Source organism: Bos grunniens, chromosome 11 (genome assembly GCF_055505025.1).
Source record: "Bos grunniens cultivar Pamir isolate PY7600 chromosome 11, Bosgru_T2T1.0, whole genome shotgun sequence".
NCBI classification, from domain to species: Eukaryota; Metazoa; Chordata; class Mammalia; order Artiodactyla; family Bovidae; genus Bos; species Bos grunniens.
Genome location: NC_141175.1, coordinates 102,628,970 through 102,652,702, shown reverse-complemented (window position 1 = coordinate 102,652,702; position 23,733 = coordinate 102,628,970). Strand labels below are relative to the sequence as shown.

Here is a 23,733-nt window from a genome sequence, read left to right as displayed (position 1 = left end):
ATGACTTTGCAACTAAACCACCTCACTTTTAAAAGAGGCCAGTGAGGAAAGATGTTTCCTTGGAAAATGAGCTGAATGGAGACTCAATTTTATACTAAAGTTTAAATCCATAAAATGCCTTTTAATAACTCACAGTTCATGGAACTCTACAGACAAAGGGATGTAGAGGCATCTTGGAAGTTGACATTTTCCCACCAAACCACAAATGCGGAAGATGTATCTTCCCCAGTGCCTGTGTGTATGTTATTGACAGTTTTCTTTGCTCTGCTTCACCCCTTCAGTTCCCATGGAGTTCATAATTTTGGTCTGTTTTATCAGGTTATCTTGGGCTTCCCTGGTGGCTCAGATGGTAAAGAATCTCCCTGCAATGCAGGAGACCTGGGTTCAATCCCTGGGTGGGGAAGATCCCCTGGAGGAGGGCATGGCAACTCACTCTAGTATTCTTGCCTAGAAAATTCCACGAACAGAGGAGCCTGGTGGGTGTCACACAGGGTCGGACATGACTAAAGTGACTTAGCAGATACACATCAGGTCCTCTCAGCTTGTTCCATGTTCTGGCATCCATACACTCTGATTCTGCTGAACTGGCTTCTGAATCATTATGACTATCCTGACCCTTAATGCTGAGTATCCTCTCAAAATCCACATGTTGAAGTCCTAACTTCCAGTACTCCAGAATGTGATTTTATGTGGAGACAGGGTCTTCACCAGGGTAATGACGTTAAAATGAAATTATTAGGGTGGGTCAAAATCCAACATAACTAGTATTTTTATAAAAAGGGGAAATATGGACACAGAGACAGGCATAGGAGGAAGATGATGTGAAGAAACACAGGGAGATGTTTATCTACAGAACAATGAACAAGACCTAGAAAAAGATCCTTCCTTCATAGTAGAAACAAATCCTAATGATAATATTGGGTTTCTAGCTTCCAGAACTCAGATAATAAATTTCTCTTGTTCACGGGACCCAGTCTGTGCTATATTGTTACAGAAGCCCTAGCAAACTAATATGCTTACCATCTAACAAATAAATAGATCCCCGTTTTTCTACTTGGTTTGACTTATGACTTTGTTTTGTCTCCTAAGATCCACTCACTCCCTCATCATGGTAAATGGCCAAAAAAAGCAAAATATCCTAAGATTTGTGTCCTAGTTTTACCACTCAAATTGAATGACTTTTCTGATCCTTAGAGTCCTTATATGAAAAATAAGGATACTATCCCTGCCTTACTTATCTGTCTATATAGATAAAGCTCAGATAGGGTATCACACAGAGACTGTAAATCTCTACCCAAGTTTAAGGCAGCCTGAGTTCCTGCTCTTTATTCGTAATAAGCTATTCCTCTTGCCTAATCATAACAGGAACACTGCTAGAGGGCTCTTTGAGAGGATCAAGCTCAGAAGTCTCCACTTTTAATACAGGTCCAACCTCAGACTTTATTTCTGCTATTTCTAGTTCAAGAGGCAGGATGTGAGCAGATGAATAAGGAACTGCTTTGTTCAGGAATGTGGGGTCATGCTTCAAGCTTTCACTATTCACAAATCTCTGGAGGGTTTTAAAGTAACTTCTCAGACAACATATTGATTTTGTTAAGGTAATGAGTTATAGAAACTAAGGCTTTTCAGAAATGTATAAGGGAAGGAGAGCTTTAGTGGCACATCAAACTGTATTAACAAAATTTGAGTCTATTGAATGTGATTTTTCTTTTTCGGTTGTTCTGTGAGGTTTGTGGGATCTTAGTTGCCCAACCAGGAGCTGAACCTGGGCTCTGGGCAGTGAAAGTATGGTGTCTTACCCGCTGGACAGCCAGGGAATTCCCATTGTATGTGATTTTAAATTTGAAAAAATTAAATGTAGGATGCTAGCTGCTTTCCAACATATTTTGTATGCTTTTAAAATGATTTTGTTGAAAAATGGTTACTTCTATAATAATTAACACTTTTATAAAATTAATTATAAAAATAAAACTTACTCTCAAATAGTTAATATTTTAGTTGCGTAAATTCTTCTCTAGTCTCAAACGTTGCTCGAAAGAACTAAATCTTTAAAAGTGACTCTACCCTTTTCAGTTCTCTAGAATGCCTCCAGATGGCGTTAAAACCCTTTTCCTATTTTATATAGTAAAAAATTTAAAAATTAGTAATACTTTAACAATTTGAAACCAGTCACAATCATTATATCATTAGAAATCATGATAATAGAACCACTTATAACTTTTAGGATAATATCTTAAGAAAGACCAGCAAATAATCACAATCTTTATGAAATAAATAGTCATCCTATGCAAGCCAAAGACTCTTCCTAGACTGAGAAACACATCTTGGACAAATACACTCAATAATGTTATATCACAAGCTGTCATTTCTGATGGCTAGAAAGCACTTTAAATGCTTAGTAAGAAGAGCACTGGTCCAAATATGGATATATCCACAAAACTGTCTTATAATAAGAAATCACATTTAACTCCTCAGAAATGATAAAAATAATGATTTTTAAGGAAAAAACCTGTTATTAATTCCTATTCAGCCAAAATAATTTGTTAGCGCGTGAGTTATGTAAACTTTGGCACATAAACTGGGCATCAAATTAATCATCCGAACGTTTTTTGATTGCTTGAGTATTGAGAGGAGAAAGACGAAATGTGGAATGAAGAACGTGCTTAAAAAGAGCCCTTTGTTATCTCTTTACAACTGCGTTTGTAAACTCAAAAAATGAATAATCCCTTCATGGTCCAGAGATGTCTATAATTGTATATTTCACATAATTCAGAGGTGAGTTGCAAAGGGCAGGCCTTAAAATGACACTGGTACTTCCCAGGTGTGTAGGACAGACGATCTCCCAGCATGTGAGAAACGCTCTCCAATTATCTATGACAGTGATAGGCGTTGCTGAGCAAGGTCCAAAAGCTCTCCTCCGTTCCTCCGCCCCATAATACCATCAAATCTCATTACATCTATCTGTACATTATAAAGAGGAGCCTTGTGTTTTCAAGATTACTCTTACTGGGCTAAAGCATTAGAAAGACCTCAAATGCAACTGCATGCAAAAGCATTTAAGCAGACATTATCATGAGAAAGAGAACCACAGACTTCCTTCCATTATTATTATTACTATAACAAGATATTTGTGCTATTTTGTATTATAAGCGTATTAAAGAACTCGGGATAGAAACAGGAAAGAGACTTACGATGTGTTCGATGTGCCATTGTCTGGACTCTCTGGCTCGGCATCACCTTTCTCTTAAAAAAGGAAGCAGAAAAAAAAAAAAAAAAAACAACATGTGAGTGTTACAGCCTTTAAGATTTAAGAGAGATTCAATATTAACAATCATTCAAAATGTGCAGCAGGAGGCTTTTAAAACATCTTTTTATTGTCCAAGAACTGGATTTGCAAAATAGTTTCTTCTCTGTAATACAATTGCCCGGGCACGGATCTATGAATAGGTACGAAGGAGCTGTTTGCAAACAACCAGAGGCTCAGAGTGGAGACCCTGCCAAAAGATAAATATCTTACAGATGGAACCTGTTTTCTTCCCCTTCATTTTACAGAAAATTTGAGGAAATAAACCCCATTAGCATTCTAGATGCAAGGCACTTTGATACTTTTTGCCATGTGTATCCTCAGTCACTTCAGTTGTGTCTGACTCTTCCTGACCCTGTGGCTCCTCTGTCCATGGGATTCTCCAGGCAAGAATACTGGAGTTGGTTGCCATGCCCTCGTCTGGGGGATCTTCCTCAACCAGGGATTGAACCTGAGTCTCTTGTGTCTCCTGCATAGGCAGGCGGGTTCTTTACCACCAGCGCCACGTGGGATGGTGGGGTCTAGTTTGTGTTTAGCCCTAACACAAGCTAAACCAGGTGTGCAGCATCAGAGCTTGGACAAGAGGATTGTACACAACACTGAGGCTGCACCCCAGCTTACAAGATCCCCAAGAATGACACTCCACAGAGAGCCCTGGCAGCAGATTCTGGGGTCACCCTGTTAACGCAGAATAAGATGCAAATCAGCAATCCTTCCTGACCATCTGAGAGGCTAGTTAAGCAACATTTCTGCCGTATGTGGTCAAGGATTGGATGGGTCCATTTTTTGGAGTTTTAAAGGGCAAATTCCTCTCACAGTAGATATAATTCTTAGATCCTCAACCACTGCTGGTTTGAAACTATACATCCTCATATTACAAGGCACTTCTTTTTATTTCCTTGAGGCTAGGAGATAGAAGGGCTTCCCAGGTGGCTCAGTGGTGAAGAATCCATCTGCTAAGCAGGAGACAAGGATTCGATACCAGATTCCCTGGAGCAGAAAATGGCAACCCCCTCCAGTATTCTTGCCTGGTCAATTTCACGGACAGAGGAACCTGGTGGGCTATAGTCCATGGGGTCACAGAGTTGGACACAACTGAGCGACTAAACAACAACAGAGGAGACAGAAGGGTCACGCCTGCCACTGTGAGTTAGCTCTGGCTATTGGGGTCGCACAGAGTCGGACACGACTGAAGTGGCTTAGCATAGCATAGCATAGCATGCTGGCTATGCATTGCTGATAGTTTAACAAACCCCAGAGAAGATTATGAGTTGCAAGAGATGGGACTGAAGGTGGCGACTTGCTTTAGTTTGCTATTTCAAGTCAGGCCTGGAGACCTCGTAGAATCCCTCAGTCTATCATTAAGGGCCTCAGGTTTATGTCCTGTACCAAGCCCCTTTTTGACACCTGGGCTCAGGAATGACCTCCTAAATCACATGACGAACACACTGCAAAGATGCGGTCCACGCTGAACTCAAAAGTAAACTTCTTTTTTCCTTGTAGGAAATGAAACAGTTGTGAGAGACAGAAGACCATTCTATATGGCCCACACATCTATCTCAGGTGTGACCGCGCTAATGAGCACCCACATATTGCCTGGAGTGCCCATGAAGGGCAGCTGCCTTGTAAAAAAGTCACAACACCTGTTTTAACTGCCTCAGCAGCAAACCCTGATCAGACAGAGCCCCCAAACACAGGAAATCACAGTGAAGTAAAAGTAGAGACAGCAAATTAATAAACTTTGAAGCTCATATTTCCATATCATATTTTGTCTTCCAGGCCAGACCTGTTGTGAACTCATTGAGAGACAGGCAAGACCTTGTCAGCTACTTTCATGCGAGAAAATAACCTAATTTAGTAGTTTCCAGAATTACTTTCCAATAAGTAACCACAATCCCTGCCAGAATCCCCAAATACAGAGTCACAGTAGCTGCATTACCTAAGACAGGTAAAGACAAGGAGCTGCTCTTCTTGTTTAGTTGTGTCCGACTCTCTGTGACCCCCATAGACTGCAGCCCGCCAGACTCCTCTGTCCTTACCAAGATTGCTGGGTGAAACATCAACAGCCTCAGATATGCAGATGATGCCAGCTTAATGACAGAAAGTGAAGAGGAACTAGAGATCCTCTGGATGAGGATAAAAGAGGAGACTGAAAACGCTGGCTTAAAACTCAACATGAAAAAGACAACTAGATGGAGGTTTAAGTTTTCTTAAATACAGTGACTTTCCCCCCTTTCTTTGGAGAAACCGGTTATGTTTCCTGGTCTGCAGCCACCAGAAGTCACCCCACATCTCATCATCATCAGGAGCGTGAACAGCAGGCAACAGTAAACATTTCTGAACAACTTATGTCCAAAAAAAAATCAACACGCTATATAAAGACATTATTTGGATGCTTGAATAAACATGTTTTACCTTGATCAGCAATGCTGCCAGATAACCCGTGGGCTGGGGGACACAGGCCTTACTGCACCTGGGGTCTGGGGGCTGTGGGGATTGGGGGCTGGATCAGCGCAGGCGCAAAGCTGCAGCTGATTACCTCTGCTCTTAGCAGCACTTATGTTGTGGCAACGGGGAAAACAGAACAGTTTCTGGCAAACAGGAAGGATGCAACAGGGCCAAATGAGGCATTTGTGAACAGTCTGGGAGTGAATGCTCTCAGCTGATCATGAATTAACCTTTCTGGGGGAAAAGTAAGCTCAGGATAAGGTCAGGAATTAAAACTATGTCTGTTCATCAGAAAAAAGGAAACGAAATTCTCCCCCAATATCTGGAAATTTTAGGTGATGCAATTTCTGAAGTTAACTTGAAATGTCTAAGTGTATAAGCCAGGAAGAATCATAGGCTCTTTATCAGGACCCAAGGGAAAAATGATGAATGTAAGCCAGAAAAAGTGCTCAGGAAGAGACTGAAAAGTTGGGTGCTCAGGAGATGTTTCCTTGCTACCACCAAACAGGACTACTGGGGGTCGTTCTGACTATTTCAGCTGATTTCACAATAGATTCCACATTGCTGTCCTTTGGAAGGGACCTGAATCGATCTTTTGAAGACACTGGGCATAAGACACGAACTCAGGTGCACCATGGTCATCTTGATGAGGAAATATAATTACGGACAGGCAGAGAGAAAAATGAGCCATAGAAAGAAAAATTACACACACACACACGTATGTGTATACATATTTATACTCACACATGTATGTGTATATATATTTATACTCACACATGTAAATAGATATGTACACGTATATCTATGTTATTTGTGTTTTTTCTTTTTAAATTTCTTTTTAACTTTTTATTTTATGTTGGAGTATAGTTGACTCATTGGAAAAGACTCTGATGCTGGGAGGGATTGGGGGCAGGAGGAGAAGGGGACGACAGAGGATGAGATGGCTGGATGGCATCACTGACTCGATGGACATGAGTCTGAGTGAACTCCGGGAGTTGGTGATGGACAGGGAGGCCTGGTGTGCTGTGATTCACGGGGTCACAAAGAGTTGGACACGACTGAGCGACTGAACTGAACTGAACCGATAGCTGATTAACAATGTTGTGTTAGTTTCAGGTGTACAGCAAAGTGATTCAATTATACAGATACATGTATCTGAAGCTGAAACTCTGGCCACCTGATGCGAAGAGCTGACTCACTGGAAAAGCCCTGGATGCTGGGAAAGATTGAGGGCAGGAGGAGAAGTGAGTGATAGAGGATGAGATGGTCGGATGGTATCACCAACTCAACAGACATGAGTTTGAGCAAACTGTGGGAGACAGTGAAGGACAGGGAAGCCTGGCATGCTGCAGTCCATGGCAAGGCAAAGAGTTGAACACGACTTAGCGAGTGAACAAAAGCATTCTTTCTACGATTCTTTTCCTGTTTAGGTTGTTACATAATGTTGAGTATAGAGCTCTCTGTGCTATACACTAGGCTCTTGCTGGTGATCCGTTTTAAATATAGCAATGTGTCCATGTTAATCTCATATGTGTTCTTTCAGCTTGACGCTCCGAGCCTTCCACAGGACCAAGCACATATTACACACTCAGTATATGTCTGCTGTCTGATGACCTTTCGTTACTGCAGAATCCCACGCGATAGTGGGGAAGAGGAAATGGTGTATGAGCACGTTCCACTGAGATGGATACAGAATCTGACGTAGGAAAGTTTCGAGGCTCCAACAGGCCACTTAAAAAGTTACAGTAGCTACATGTTCGGAGAAGGCAATGGCACCCCACTCCAGTACTTTTGCCTAGAAAATCCCATGCACGGAGGAGCCTGGTAGGCTGCAGTCCACGGGGTCGCTAGAGTCGGACACGACTGAACGACTTCACTTTCACGCGTTGGAGAAGGAAATGGCAACCCACTCCAGTGTTCTTGCCTGGAGAATCCCAGGGACAGGAAGCCTGGTGGGCTGCCGTCTATGGGGTTGCACAGAGTCAGACATGACTGAAGCGACTTAGCAGCAGCAGCAGCAGATACATATTTAATCCAATAAATGTACCAAGGGCTTATATGGTGTGTACTCTGTCTGGAAAGATGCTATGTTATGCTAAGTCACTTCAGTCGTGTCCGACTCTGTGTGACCCCATAGACAGCAGCCCACCAGGCTCCCCCGTCCCTGGGATTCTCCAGGCAAGAACACTGGAGTGGGTTGCCATTTCCTTCTCCAGTGCATGAAAGTGAAAAGTGAAAGTGAAGTCGCTCAGTCGTGTCGGACTCTTAGCGACCCCATGGACTGCAGCCTACCAGGCTCCTCCGTCCATGGGATTTTCCAGGCAAGAGTACCGGAGTGGGGTGCCATTGCCTTCTAGATAATGTCTAATTTAACTGAATGACTGCACGACTGGAGCACTGCACTCTACATAAGTTGTACTGTGAAAAGGAAATCAAAATAGACCTGGGCTGCATTCTGCTTGGAAGGAAACTGATGCTATACTACAACATTTCTTTATAGTAAAAGTAATCTGTGCTCATGGTAACAACCATTATGATACTTATTTTTAGATAAATCAACTTCAGAGACTACATAATAATTTCTAATATGAAAAATGAGAGAAGATATTTAATACACTATGACCACCTCCCTTCTTACCACTGTTGCCAGTTCTTTAACTACTTTTAATGTCTGTGCTGTGCTTAGTCACTCAGTCGTGTCTGACTTTTTGTGACCCCCATGGACTGTAGCTTGCCAGGCTCCTATGTCCATGGGCATTCTCCAGGCATGAATCTTGGAGGGGATTGCCATGACCTCCTCCAGGGGATCTTCTGAACCCAGGGATCAAACCCACATCTCCTGTATTGCTTTGCCATCTGAGCCATGAGGGAAGCCCTTTTAATGTCTGAGTGAAGTTGCTCAGTCGTGTCCGACTCTTTGCGACCCCATGGACTGTAGCCTACCAGGCTCCTCTGTCCATGGTATTTTCCAGGCAATAGTCCTGGAGTGGATTGCCATTTCCTCCTCCAGGGGATCTTCCCAACCCAGGGATTGAACCCAGGTCTCTCGCATTGTAGACAGATGCTTTACCGTCTGAGCCACCAGGGAAGTCTTTAATGTCTAGTGGGTATTTTAACTATAAATAAATTTAATCCTCTATTTTTTGATTAATCAACTTCTGACAGTACCTTTTCTTTTATACTATGTGAAGTGAAGAAGCCCCCCATTTATGCTTCCCTCCTGCTCTCCCCTCCCTCTATCAATCCTACTCTGCACAGCTATATCTTTCTTCCTGCATAGCTGAGATTTAAAATATTTATACTCTGTTTAGTAATTATTGAGTCATCTCATTAATATTAATTTAATTAATAATTTAGTTTTGGGAAGTACCTATAGGCCAATGAGAAAAATTATATATGAATAATGGAATTTACAATATTGTAACAATATAAATATAATCTCTAAGAAACAGTAGAAAGACTGGACCTGTGTAGAGGGACTGCCACTAAACTTGAATGAAGACAAGGGTTCCCAGCATTTACGTCAAATGGATTCTCATTCTTATATCTCACTGTGGCATAGATTAATCTGTCTCAGACAAAGGCTATGCTTTTCCTAAAAAGAAGTTCAATAAAGCATGCATGTAATGTGTGTAAAAATGTGTGTGTGTGTATATACATAGGCTTCCTGCGTGGTGCTAGTGGTAAAGAACAAACCTTCCAGTGCAGAAGACACAAGAGACAGATCCCTGGGTCAGGAAGATCCCCTGGAGGAGGGCATGGCAACCCACTCCTGTACTCTTGCCTGGGAAATCCCATGGACAGAGAAACCTGGTGGGCTACAGTCCATGGAGTTGCAAAGAGTCAGACACAACTGAAGCGACTGAACACACACACACACACACACACACACACAGACACGGTTTTTAAAAAGCAAATTAGGTTAATTGTGAAAACACCTTGCAAGCCCAGAAATGGGACACTGACAAATAAATAACCCAGAATCCTCTTAGGCCTGCATCCTATTGAGTTCCAGTTAGCAAGTAATGGAATCTTGTGTTAATCTTCCATATTTTCTTGATAGTTTTGGCTGCCCTGTATTTATTTGTAAACAAAATAGTCTTCAGTTTTTCCTGATTTTAAATTTCACATCAATGGACTCGTACTGTATGCATTCTTCTGGAACTTACTTCTGTCATTCAGTAGTATGGTTTTTAGATTCAGCCAACATGATGCACCTAGCTTTGGTTCATTCATCCTCACTGCTGTGCAGCATCCCCTTATTTAGTTCAGCTCAGTCGCTCAGTCGTGTCTGACTCTTTGCGACCCCATGGACTGCAGCATGCCAGGCTTCCCTGTCCATTACCAACTCCTGGAGCTTACTCAAACTCATGTCCATCGAGCTGGTGATGCCATCCAACCATCTCATCCTCTGTTGTCCCCTTCTCCTCCTGCCTTCAATCTTTCCCAGCATCAGGGTCTTTTCCAGTGAGTCAGTTCTTCACATCAGGTGGCCAAAATATTGGAGTTTCAACTTCAGCACCAGTCCTTCCAATGAATATTTGGGACATCCTTTAAGATGTACTGGTTGGATCTCCTTGCAGTCCAAGGGACTCTCAAGAGTCTTCTCCAACACCACAGTTCAAAAGCATCAATAAAAACCTGCTATTTTCCTATATTTGACACTTTCTTTTGGTGTTTTACTTAAGAAATACATCAGAAAGATGTTCTCTATACCCTTTTGAAAGTGTATAATTTTACTTGTCACATTTAGGTCTTTTACAAATACCTGGAATAGTTTCTGTATATGATGTGAGGTAGGAGTTAACTTCCTTTTTCTCCCTATAGATTACCAGTTATGTTGGCACTATCTATTAAGAAGCCATTCTTTCTCCATTGATCTATATTGTTAGCTCTGACATGAATCTAGTTTTCATATATCTGTGGGTCTGTTTCCTCTATACCGTTTCACCACTCAATTTGCCTAGTATTATCTTCATTACTTAGTTTTGTTGTTCAGTCGCCAAGTCACGTCCTACTCTTTGCAACCCCATGGACTGCAGCACGCCAGGCCTCCCTGTCCCTTACCATCTTATTACTCAGCTAAAATATTCATTCATTCATTCATAATATTGGTAACACAAGCCTTCAGCCTCACTCTTCTTCAAGAGTATGAGCTATGTATTTTTGGTCCTTTGTAATATCAAATAAATGTGCGAATCAACTTTGTCAGTTTCCACCTATAGAAAAACGAAGTTATAATTTCATTGTCTCCTGGTTCCCACAGCTGCTGTCAAAAGTCAACTGGAAGTTTAACTGTTGCTTCCTTATTAAACGGTATTTTAAGAATTTTTCTTTATGTATGTGGTTTGCAGTTTAACTATTATGTGTCTAGTGTGGACTTATTTTTCTTTATCCTGCTTAATATTCATTGGATTTCTTGAATCTGCAAGGTAGAGCCTTTCAATTGTGGAAAAATTTCAGCCATCATCTCCTTTAACATTCCCTCTCCTTCCTTATCTTTTTCTGGAATTCTAGTTAAATATATTTTAGACCTTCTTGCTGTATATCCCAGGTTTTTAAACTTCCTTTCTCAGTTGCATTCTAGGTAATTTCTTAAGTTCAATTTCCTGCTTCATTACTTTTTCTTCACCTATATCTAAACTACAGTTAAACCTAACCAAAGAAATTTTAATTTCTGTAGAGGTTCTGATTAGTATACTTTTAAATACCATATTTTCAATTTTCTCATTTTTGAAAATTAACATAAACATTCTTATTTTATGTTCTGAGCTTGGTAATTCCAGCATCTGAAGTCCTTGGAGGTCTCTTTAATTCTTGGCTGTGTGTTGTTTTTCTTTGCTTTTGTTCAAGGTCTCTTGTTTTATTGTACGTAAATATTTTTGATAATAAGTGCTCATTTCCCTAGGGATTCTCATTCTCTTATTATTTGTTCTTCTTTATTTTCTTTGTTTTCTTTTTGTGGTATATTCTACATAGCCAGATTTGATCTTTCTGTAATGACTAATCTTTATGTGCCTTAATTTCCTTTCATATTTTTCATCTCTTTTGCTTTATATTCAGAAAAAAAATGTTTTCAACCTTATATTCTAGACTTCAGCTATTATCCATCATTTCTATTAAATTTTTGTCAACTTTATCTTTGATTCTCAAGCGCTCATTTGTTCTATAACTGCTTCTTTTTCATACCAATCTGTTCTTTTTATTTGATGCAAATAATTTCAATTGCTTCTAAAGACTGCAGTCACATTTGAAATTTGTTTCTTCTGTTTCTTGAATTAAGTAGATTTCCTCTGGGTCAGTGTTTTTCTTTGTTGCTCAAGGTTATGTATTCACCTTTTTGAATGTGAATTCAAACTGGTTAAAAAGGTACTGGTGTGGATTTTCTGTATTAGTATATTGATCCATCTTGCTAACATATGTTTCCCTTGTAGGGAGGGGCTGATTTACAGCTTTTTCTAAGTGGACAGAGTAAGTTAATTAAGAGTTCAAGAGAGAAGAACTCTCAAGACAAGCTGGGAATCCTGACTGTCCTCTGAACCCCCAGCAAAAATAGGAAGTAGTTTATTCTGAGTGTAGAGCATTTTGGTTTATTTCCCTCTTGAGAAAAACTGATTTTTCTTCCACCAACCTTAGATGTTGGAGAAGACTCTTGAGAGTCCTTTGGACTGCAAGGAGATCATACCAGTCAATCCTAAAGGAAATCAGTCCCGAATATTCACTGGAAGAACTGATGCTGAAGCTGAAACTCCAATACTTTGGCCACCTGATGTGAAGAACTGACTCATTTGAAAAGACCCTGATGCTGGGAAAGATTGAAGGCAGGAGAAGGGGATGACAGAGGATCAGATGGTTGGATGGCATCAGTGACCTGATGGACATGAGTTTGAGCAAGCTCCAGGAGTTGGTGATGGACAGGGAAGCCTGGCGTGCTGCAGTCCACGGGGTCCAAAGAGTCAGACACGACTGAGCGACTGAACTGAACCAGAGATGTCTATTTTTAAGGTTTGGTATTATCTCAGAATCTACTCTGCTTCTCTCTTAGATGCATGTATGTGCCTGTGCTTAGTCACTCAGTCGTGACCAACTTTTTGTGACCCTACGGACTGTAGTCTGCCAGACTACTCTGTCCATGGGATTCTCCAGGCAAGAATACTGGGGTGGCTTGCCATGCCCTCCTCCAGGGGATCTTCCTAACCCAGGGATTGAACCCAGGTCTCCTGCATTGCAGGCGGACTCTTTACTGTCTGAGCAGGCAGATTCTTTATTGTCTGAGCCACCAGGGAAGCTCAAGAATCCCTTCTCTAGGGGATCTTCCTGACCCAGGAATTGAACCAGGGTCTCCTGCATTGCAGGCAGATTCTTTACCAGCTAAGCTACCGGGAAAGTCCCTCTCTCTTAGGTACCAGCTCCCAACTAGAAGTTCTAGGTAACTGTTAATTTTCTTGGCAAATGTTATTTTTTTTTTTTTTTTTGGTACTTTGGTTTCTGGGGGAGGAAAACCAGACTGAAAGCTCTGTATGAACACCTGCCAAGATGGGAGTGGAGGAGTAAGGGGTGGAAGAATAGCCATGTTCCCATCACTGTCATAGTCCACACCTCTTCTCTGCTGGGGTTGAGACGGAACTGGGTCTCTCCCGGAGTGAGCTCTGAAGGACATTCCCACCACTATGGCTTGTTCCTGTTTGTTTCATTATTTTCTTTTCTCTGAGCTTCCCTGCCCAGGATTATCCAACAGCACAGTCCCATCTACTCTCCATTTTCCAGAAACTCAGCTGAATTTCTGGTTTGTTAATGAAATCCTTTCCTGTTTTCAGGGCTATTATGTATTTCCTTCCTTCACACTGCCTCCTTTGGTTATTTTAATGCAGATTCAGAAGGGAGGGAAAGAAGTGCTTCTGCTCAGTCTGACACATGAACGGGACATTCTCACATCTTTAAGAAACTATAAACATGCATCACTTATTTTAATGTTTAAGTTTCTCAGTACTTAATAAGCTGCCATTTTATAATAGGAAATTAAGTGGTAATCAGCAAGCTTGCTAAAGAAGCTCTTTTTTAAAAGATTTGGATTAAAAAATAATTTTCTGTTTAATTTGTACACTCTTTTCTCTTAGTATCTACATAACCGTTTTCTAATTTCAAAACTAAAAAAGCACTGACCTAGAGTGGGGAAGATCAGTCCATCAAGATACAAATTGTTCCTCTGAAATTCAGTGTTTTCCTATTTTCTACATACTTAGTGGAGTCATGATTCCCCAAACTGTAATTATTTCAAACCAAAGGCAAGAAACAGCACAGGAAATGCTGGTAGGACCCGCTCTGTAAAGTTTCCAGTGTGCTATAATCCACAGAGGACACTCTGATTTTTATTTTTTTCCATTATGATTTCTTACAGGATTTTGAATATAGTTCCCTGTGCTATCCGGTAGGATCTTGTTGTCTGTCTATTTTATATACATGACTGTATCTGCTAACCCCAAACTCCTCATTTGTTTCCCCCACTTTCCCCTTTGGTAACCGTACGTTTGTTTTCTGTCTCTGTAACTGTGGTTCTGTTTTGTAAATAGGCTCATTCGTGTCATAGTTTATATTCTAGCCATAAGTGATACCATGATATTCCTCCTCTGTCTGACTTACGTCACTTAGCATGATAATCTCCAGGTTCACCCATGGTGCTGCAAATGGCATTATTTCATTCTGTTAGGTAGTTAGAACAGGGAAAAGGAGTCCAGAATGGCGGTGGCTAAAAGCTAAGGAGGAGAAAAGCCCGCGAAATTAGAACAAAGGAGAGTCCAAGGACCGGAGTGAGGACCTCAGGTAAAACAAACAACACTCCTGGCTGGCCCAATTTACATAGGACAGGCCCAGGGGAAAAAAAAAAAAAAAAAACATATAAAAAAAGGAGCCAAAGCTAGCTCTCTCTCTCTCTCTCTCCCGCGTGCTGGGGCGCTCTTCTCTTCACGTCTTTGGATTGACGTGCCCTCATGCTTTGAAGATGGATTTCCCTGCTATCTTCTAAATAAAATAGAGCTGTAACACTGATTTGTCTAAGAGCTATAACACGGTCCATTCGAGACCTGAGGGCTGTGACACGCTGAGGGGGCTTTAATGTTCGTCACTCTGAATCTTTGCTGTGATGAGACAAAGAACCAAGAAGCATACACTCACCCGACAATTCTTTTTATTTTTTTGCTGCATAGCATTCCATTTTGGGTGTGTGTGTATGCACACACTTGTATACACAAACATACCACATCACTGATTTTTAAATAATAATATTATCTTTTTTTTTTAATGGGGGAAGCTTTATTTGGGGGGAAAAAAAACCCTTACCCCTAGAAAAGAGAAAGTCAATGACAAAAATACTTAGATGATGAATTGCCAGAATGTGGTTTATGCCATATCATGCAGGTGCCACTCACAATTCCAAAGAAGGTAGGCGTGCTTACATAATCTCAATGGTTATGCTGTGCCAAAAAAAATAGGGCAGATGCAAACAAGAATCTTGGACAGGAATTTAATCTCACACAGAAGGGATGAGAGCAACCTTTTTGGGGTCAAGGTTATGGGAGGGAAAGCCTACTGTCTTTGGGACAGAGATCCCTGAATTCAAATCCTGTAGCTTTTTTTAAGCCATGTAACCATGGTTTAGGTATTAACTGCAGAATCTCATTTTCATCCTGTGCAGAATGGGGCTGCAATGCCTACTTCATACAGCTACTGTTAGGATTAAACGAAAGAGCAGACATAAAGAAGAGACTGAACACAGAAGGGACTGAACAGCTATTTCCTTTGTTCTTCTTTATGTCAAAGACTCCAAGCTGAGAGGAAGTACATTTATTCTATTATATCTATTATCTCCTCCCTTTTCCCTGAACTGTTTAAGTTGAAATGGAAAGAAATGGTGAGGAAAGCAAAGCAATTCTCCTGTATGCTCTCGTCTTTGGCATATGATGCCCATGCCTGCACACCTCATGAACTTAACCATGCATCTCCTGATTCCTTTCCTTATTATTACATTTATTAATTTCTATAGATTTCAAGTCCCTTGGAAATTTCACCTCTTCCCTGGTGCTTGTGCTCACAGCACATTCCAACAGAGGGTGGGGTAATAAATGAGACTGCCTATGCACCATTACGCCATCATCCCCCTCCCCTGACCTTCCTCTAGCTGTGCACTAAAAGTCTAGGGCTTTCTACTGTATTTGTCTTGATGTCTTTTCTCCATAATCTTTCTGCTCTCACAGATGCTCAGTGGGTGAGCCCCAGACACATCTACTGGCTCAGAGTGATTTTCACGTTCAAACATAGCCTTGAAATTTGCAAGCAATGCTCTTTAGCCAACTGGATGGTCAAGAGACTAACAAAGCCCAGTCTCTGTGGGTGTGATTACACGACATGGATGGGGTGGCTTATGCATTTTTAATGCTCAAGGAAACATTAATACCAATTAGCACTGCTGAAGAAGAGAATTAAAACAATACTTCATGGAATGATATTCTCGGTTTGATGATGAAGCCCCAGTGTTTTATTAGACACTGGGGTTCAACAACGAAATTCCTTCTAGGACACTTTAGTCTGTTTCTCCCCAGAAGAGGGCATGGTTTCTTCATGGATTCTAAGAACATTTATCATGAGATCTTCTGATTGTTCTTTGCCCACCTATTTTCTTTTAATTTAGGTAACTCATTGTGTGTGTGTGTGGTAGTCACTCAGTCATGTCCGACTCTTTGTGACCCTCCATGGACTGTAGCCCGCCAGGCTCTTCTGTCCATGGAATTCTCCAGGCAAGAATACTGGAGTGGGTTGCCATTTCCTTCTCATTCAGTTCAGTTCAGTTCAGTCGCTCAGTCGTGTCCAACTCTTTGCGACCCCATGAATCACAGCACGCCAGGCTTCCCGGTCCATCACCAACTCCTGGAGTTCACTCAAACTCACGTCCATCGAGTCGGTGATGCCATCGAGTCGGTGATGCCATCCAGCCATCTCATCCTCTGCAGTCCCCTTTTCCTCCTGCCCATTAGATGCCTTTAAAAATATTTTCCCCTCATACACACCAGAGGCCAACTGTTAGAAAGGATGGTATTCCTTCCTCCTAGGGCTACTTTGAAATTCACCACTTTATATTTTGGCCCCAAGTAAAAAGTGTTAGTTGCTCAGTCGTGTCAGACTCTTTACAACCTCATGGGCTGTAGCCCACCAGGCTCCTCTATCCATGGAATTCTGCAGGCAAGAATACTGGAGTGGGTTGCCATTCCCTTCTCCAAGGGATCTTCCTGACCCAGGGATCAAACCCGGGTCTCTTGTATTGCAGGCAGCTTCTTTACCATCTGAGCCACCAGGGAAGTCCTTATTTTGTCCCTACTTCCCTTGAATAAAGATAGAACATCCAAGGTCACGATGTACCTTATCCATGTGGGCAGCGCTTTAACAAACGGCCCTCATATTCCCCATTTGATTTTGTCTTAGTGAAGTTCTTTTAAACCTACTGTATATTGCATGCACCCCCGCTCTTCACCCACTCCCACCCCCACATATGAAGCTACAGAAAGAAGCATTTCTTACTTGGATTATTGTGTCCAGAGGAGGCAAGCTGAGAGTCCTAAAATGAAACAAGAATTATCAATTAATTTTCTTATTTTTTTCGTTAGACTTTGTTCTTCATTTCACTAGCATTTTAATATTGATTATGTATTGAAACAATACTATTTAGTTTATATGAGATTACAAAAATTACATGATAAAATTATTTTCACATCTTTATGCTTACAGTTTCAATGTGGCTACTACGAAATAAAAAATTATATGTGTTTATATTATATATCTGTTGGACAGCACTGCTTTTGAGGAATAACAGAACTACTGGATATCTAATGGAAAAAAATAACCCTGACCTTTATATGAATTAATCTTAAAATCACTGTAATTAAATCATAGATCCAAGCATAAATACCCAAACTATAAGAGGTCAGAAAAGTAACCTTTTTAATTTGATTTTCAAAATGAGATATATTATTGGTCGTTCAGAACCTAATCACTGATCATAATCTCTACCAGCTACCGTAACAAGAAACATTTATGTGTTCCTTAAGCAGTTCTGGTATACAGCTCACAATCACTTCTTTGTTGTATTGTGGACTTCTTGTTTTGTTCACTGAAGTGAAATTCCTGTAACATAAAATTCCTATAACATAAAATGAACCACTTTAAACTGAACAGTTCAGTGGCATTTCGTACAGTCACCATGTACTAAACCACCACCTCTAATTGCAAACCATTTCTACCATTGCAAAGTCAAGTTCCTTACCACTCACCACTTTCCCCACTGCCCTCTCCTCAGTACCTGGGGACCACCAGTCTGCATCCTGTCTTTATGACTTCTATTCTGGGTATTTCATATTAATATAATGATACAATATGTCACCTTTTTTGCTTGGCTTCTTTCATTTAGCATAATGTTTCAGAGGTTCACCCATATCATAGCATATGTGAATGTTTCGTTCCTTTTTATGGCTGACTAATACTCCATTATATATGTATACACACACACACACACACACACCGATTTGTTTATCCATTCATCTGTTAACGGACATGTGGGCTGCTCCCACCTTTTGACTATTGTGAGTAGTGTTGCTATGAATATATATGTGCATGTGCTTGTTGAACCCTTTTTCAATTCTTTGAGTGTACATCTAGGAGTAGAGTTGCAGATCAGATCAGATCAGATCAGTCGCTTAGTCGTGTCCGACTCTTTGCGACCCCATGAATCCCAGCACGCCAGGTCTCCCTGTCCATCACCAACTCCCGGAGTTTACTCAGACTCACGTCCATCGAGTCAGTGATGCCATCCAGCCATCTCATCCTCTGTCGTCCCCTTCTCCTCCTGCCCCCAATCCCTCCCAGCATCAGGGTCTTTTCCAATGAATCAACTCTTCGCATGAGGTGGCCAAAGTACTGGACTTTCAGCTTTAGCATCATTCCTTCCAAAGAAATCCCAGGGCTGATCTCCTTCAGAATGGACTGGTTGGATCTCCTTGCAGTCCAAGGGACTCTCAAGAGTCTTCTCCAACACCATACTTCAAAAGCATCAATTCTTTGGCACTCAGTCTTCTTCACAGTCCAACTCTCACATCCATACATGACCACAGGAAGAACCATAGCCTTGACTAGACGAACCTTTGTTGGCAAAGTAATGTCTCTGCTTTTGAATATGCTATCTAGGTTGGTCATAACTTTCCTTCCAAGGAGTAAGCGTCTTTTAATTTCATGGCTGCAGTCACCATCTGCAGTGATTTTGGAGCCCCCCAAAATAAAGTCTGACACTGTTTCCACTGTTTCCCCATCTATTTCCCATGAAGTGATGGGACCGGATGCCATGATCTTCGTTTCCTGAATGTTGAGCTTTAAGCCAACTTTTTCACTCTCCGCTTTCACTTTTATCAAGAGGCTTTCTAGTTCCTCTTCACTTTCTGCCATAAGGGTGGTGTCATCTGCATATCTGAGGTTATCGATATTTCTCCCGGCAATCTTGATTCCAGCTTGTGTTTCTTCCAGTCCAGCATTTCTCATGATGTACTCTGCATATAAGTTAAATAAACAGGGTGACAATATACAGCCTTGACAAATTCCTTTTCCTATTTGGAACCAGTCTGTTGTTCCATGTCCAGTTCGAACTATTGCTTCCTGACCTGCATACAAATTTCTCAAGAGGCAGATCAGGGTCATATGCTAATTCTACATTAAACTTTCTGAGCAACCACCAGACTTTTCCACAGTGGCTGAAATGTTCTGAATTTCTACCAGCAATGTATGAGAGTTTCAATTTCTCCACATCCTCACCAAAACTTGCTATTTTCTTTTAATTAAAAAAGATTATTATAGGCATTTAAGTGGGTGTGTAGTAGTTTCTCATTGCGGTTTGCCTTGCATTTCCCTAATGACTATGATATTGAACATCTTTTCATATGTTTTTTGGCCATTTGTATACCTCTTTGGAGAAATGTGTATTCAGATACTTTGTCCATTTTCTTGTTTTCAATAGTATCAAAATTATCTTTATTTTTTTCATTGAAGTATAGTTGATTTACAATATTGTATTAGTTTATGGTGCACAGCAAAATGATTCAATTACACACACACACACACATACACACATATTCTTTTTTATATTACATTGTCCGTTTTTCAATTGGGTTGTTTGCCTTTTGGTTGTTGAGCTAAAAGAGTATTTCGTACATTCTGGATACCAGACTTTTATTAGGTAAGTGATATGCTGAAAGTGGAGAGTGAAAAAGTGGGCTTAAAGCTCAACATTCAGAAAACGAAGATCATGGCATCCGGTCCCACCACTTCATGGGAAATAGATGGGGAAACAGTGAAAACAGTGTCAGACTTTATTTTTTGGGGTTCCAAAATCACTGCAGATGGTGACTGCAGCCATGAAACTAAGACACTTACTCCTTGGAAGGAAAGTTATGACCAACCTAGATAGCATATTCAAAAGCAGAGACATTACTTTGCCAACAAAGGTTCGTCTAGTCAAGGCTATGGTTTTTCCAGTGGTCATGTATGGATGTGAGAGTTGGACTGTGAAGAAGACTGAGCGCCGAAGAATTGATGCTTTTGAACTGTGGTGTTGGAGAAGACTCTTGAGAGTCCCTTGGACTGCAAGGAGATCCAACCAGTCCATTCTGAAGGAGATCAGTCCTGGGTGTTCTTTGGAAGGAGTGATGCTAAAGCTGAAACTCCAGTACTTTGGCCACCTCATGCGAAGAGTTGATTCATTGGAAAAGACCCTGATGCTGGGAGGGATTGGGGGCAGGAGGAGAAGGGGATGACAGAGGATGAGATGGCTGGATGGCATCACTGACTCGATGGATGTGAGTCTGAGTGAACTCCGGGAGTTGGTGATGGACAGGGAGGCCTGGCGTGCTGGGATTCATGGGGTCGCAAAGAGTCGGACACGACTGAGCGACTGAACTGATCTGATCTGATGCAAATATTTCTTCTTATTCCGTCAGTTGTCTTTTCACTCTGTTGATAATGTCCTTCAACACACAAAAAGTTTTAATTTTGATGAAGTCCAATTTATCTATTTTTTCTTTTGTTACCCATGCTTTTGGGGTCATATCTGAGACTCCCCTGTTGAATCCAAGGTTGGAAATATTAATCTCTGTTTCTTCTGTGAAGTTTATGGTTCTAGTTCTTATATTTGGGACCTATTGTAGTACTGACTTTCAATCTAACCCTTCACTCTCACCACCCCGTTCTGTAGATGAGGCTGGCAACCACCCCATCAGGGACGTTCCACTGAACAATCGCTGTCACGCTCACGCCGGTGGACAGGAGATTATTATAGCTTTCCACATACCTGGAGTGGCCGAAAGCCAGCACTATGCAGTATTTGAAGTCAGTTACTGATCAAGTAAATAGTGATTGAACCTGATTTTATTTCCGCTAAAGTGAAATGCTAAATTCTGTTTTGGGAATTCACATCCTCTTTCCTTGCAAAGGGCTTCCCAGGTGGCTCAGTGGTAAAGAATCTGCTTGCCAATGCAGGAAACTCGGGTTCAATCCCTGGGTTGGGAAGATTCCCTGGGGGAGGAAATGGCAACCCACTCCAGTATTCTTGCTTGGGAAATCCCTTGGACAGAGGAGCCTGGTGGGCTACAGTTCACGGGGTAGCAGAGTTGGACACGACTGAGAGACTGAGTACCTTCCTTGCAAAATTCCTATTTAATATGAATTATAAAAGAGAGTTATAAAACAATGCATTGAGATGGTAGGAATGTAAAAAAACCCATAAAGTCCAGTGAAACTCATTTACAATTCTAGTGTGTGGGACAAAAATCCAGTGAAATGAAGTCAACTTCTATTTTATGGCTTTCTTATTATTTTAAAAAGCAGTGACTATTTTATTTATTCTTTATTATTTTAATTTTACTCAGATTGGTGGGTAGGGGTTGGGTAAGAAATTTGGATTTCTACTCTACTAAGCAGACTAAGTCATACACAGATGCCTTTAATGTTAATGTGGTAGAAATGAGCTATTTATCTGAAGAAAAATAACAAGCTCAACTCTCAACCCAAGCTTCAACTTTTGGAAACAGTGTATTAAAGATAAAATATGGTTCCTGAGATGATGGGCTAAAATGTAATCCTCAGAAATGATTTAGGCCAATTTGAATGGTTGCTATTACAAAGAGGACGTCCATAGTTAACTTCCCCAAAGGGACTGGGATATTTCTCATTCCTTCTAACTAATGTAGAGTTTACATCTGAACATGAATTAGAGTGAGCTCTTCTACATGAAAAATACTTTGAGTCTCATGTAGTTGAGTCCCTTGAGCCATCTGCAGATTTTGGTATTTTGGAGATGTCTTGTACCAGAGTGGTGAAGACTCATTTACTGTCAGATGAAGAAGAATGGTAACTGAGATAGTTTTCAACATTATGACCATTCTTGGGGGAAAAAAACACAAAAGATAGTACAAGTTTTTGTGACATTGTTTGCTGTTGTTATTGGGACACAGATCATTTGACAACTTGATGCACTGCAGACATCCTGAAACCCAGATGATGACTACTGACCACGGGCTCTTTGAGACCTGAAAATGAGCTTCCAGAGAACCTGAATGATAATTACACACTGCAAGACCATGCATTTCATAAGCAGTACATTTCAAAATTTAATGAACACATCTGTGTCATTAATGATGATAATTTCTGTTTTGGATGGGAGAGTGAAAAGAAGCAGAAAATGGTTAAAGTCATTAGTTTAAAAAAAAATCACCATTGAAGTCTGCTCTCTGGAGGGAAAGAGACTTTGGAGAGACATAATAAAGACTGCCCCTAATGTGTCATCCACATCTCTAGCTGACATCCTCTGGATGGTGCACTGACCACCAACGGAGCCCGTGTGCCTAGACTGGACCACTCTGGGTACAGATGACGCGCCAGTATCCTTATTACTGATCTGGAGCGTGCATCGCTCGTCTGCTGGTGGAAGGTGTAATGACGCTCCTCCCAAGTTTAGGTCGCAGGGCCCTGGATGCATTCTCATTAGTTCTCTGCTGCCAACGACAGGGCCCATGGTTGCTGCCTTTTGAAGCAGTACTGCCCTGTCCAGCCGGCTGCAAGACTGGCGGGCGGAGGCAGGGAAGGAGGGCACAGACTATGCAGATCCCTTATCCCTCACTGAGCCAGAGCCTGGCTGGGCTCAGAGGAAAACAAGCTCCAGACACTGAAGTCCTTTCCATTTTCGTGTCTCCTGCTGCCCAAGTCAGACGCTCAGACGCTCTTATAGCTATAGCTTCTGTCGCAAAGGCTTTTTCTCTGTACGTGAACACCATCCCTGGGTAGCTGCCTGGAGAGTAGCTGGCCCCGTCTGAGCACTGTCATTTCAGCCTCCTCTGGGAGCATTCCACCAGACCTGCAAGGCTCCCCGTCGGGTCCTCAGGGGTTACAGAAGTGAGTGTACAAAGCCCCTGCCTTCCCCGCCTGGGAGCCCAGGGAGTCAGCAGAGGAAATGATGTGTACACAAGTTCTGACAACCCAGGGCGGAGAGGCATGTCGTGACTGCTGTGCGGGAGCGCTCTGAGCCTTTAGAGCCTGTCCTCATCCTTGGGTGCGTGTCCCGCCATCTTTGCTTTTCTGCCTGGAAACTTCATTCTCCCCTCAAGGCTCAGAACAGAGAAGCTCAAGGGTATCGGTTCTTTGAAATACTCCTGCATCTCAGAAGGACTTATTTGCTTTATGTTGTCACTGCACAGTGTCAAACTTCCATTATAAGCATTGTCTTTTTGACTATGACTCCTGTTTTAAAAATAAACCTTTATCAAGGTATAAATGATATAACATAAACTGTACATATTTAAGGTATTCAATTAGATAATAAATATATAATAAAAGAAGGTTACTATTGTCTTGACCCAAGGATGGCTCCATCTTATTAAATAGCACTTGCTATTTAAACA

At 41.4% G+C, this 23,733-nt stretch overlaps 1 protein-coding gene across 15 annotated transcripts in view; it reads right to left on the bottom strand.

The window, feature by feature from the left end:
• The window catches only part of AFF3 (ALF transcription elongation factor 3), a 632,195-nt gene that overhangs the window by 190,676 nt on the left and 417,786 nt on the right, over window positions 1-23,733 (bottom strand). For 12 of the 15 annotated variants that reach the window (XM_086327945.1, XM_086327946.1, XM_086327947.1 and 9 more), the window contains 2 exons: window positions 17,321-17,357; window positions 3,192-3,243 (listed from right to left, as the gene is read on the bottom strand). In XM_086327945.1, the coding sequence (XP_086184071.1) occupies window positions 3,192-3,243; window positions 17,321-17,357 (89 nt within the window). Of the gene's footprint in view, window positions 1-3,191; window positions 3,244-5,719; window positions 7,469-17,320; window positions 17,358-23,733 lie in introns of those variants that run through there. The other 3 variants (XM_086327957.1, XM_086327959.1, XM_086327960.1) reach the window with 1 other exon arrangement.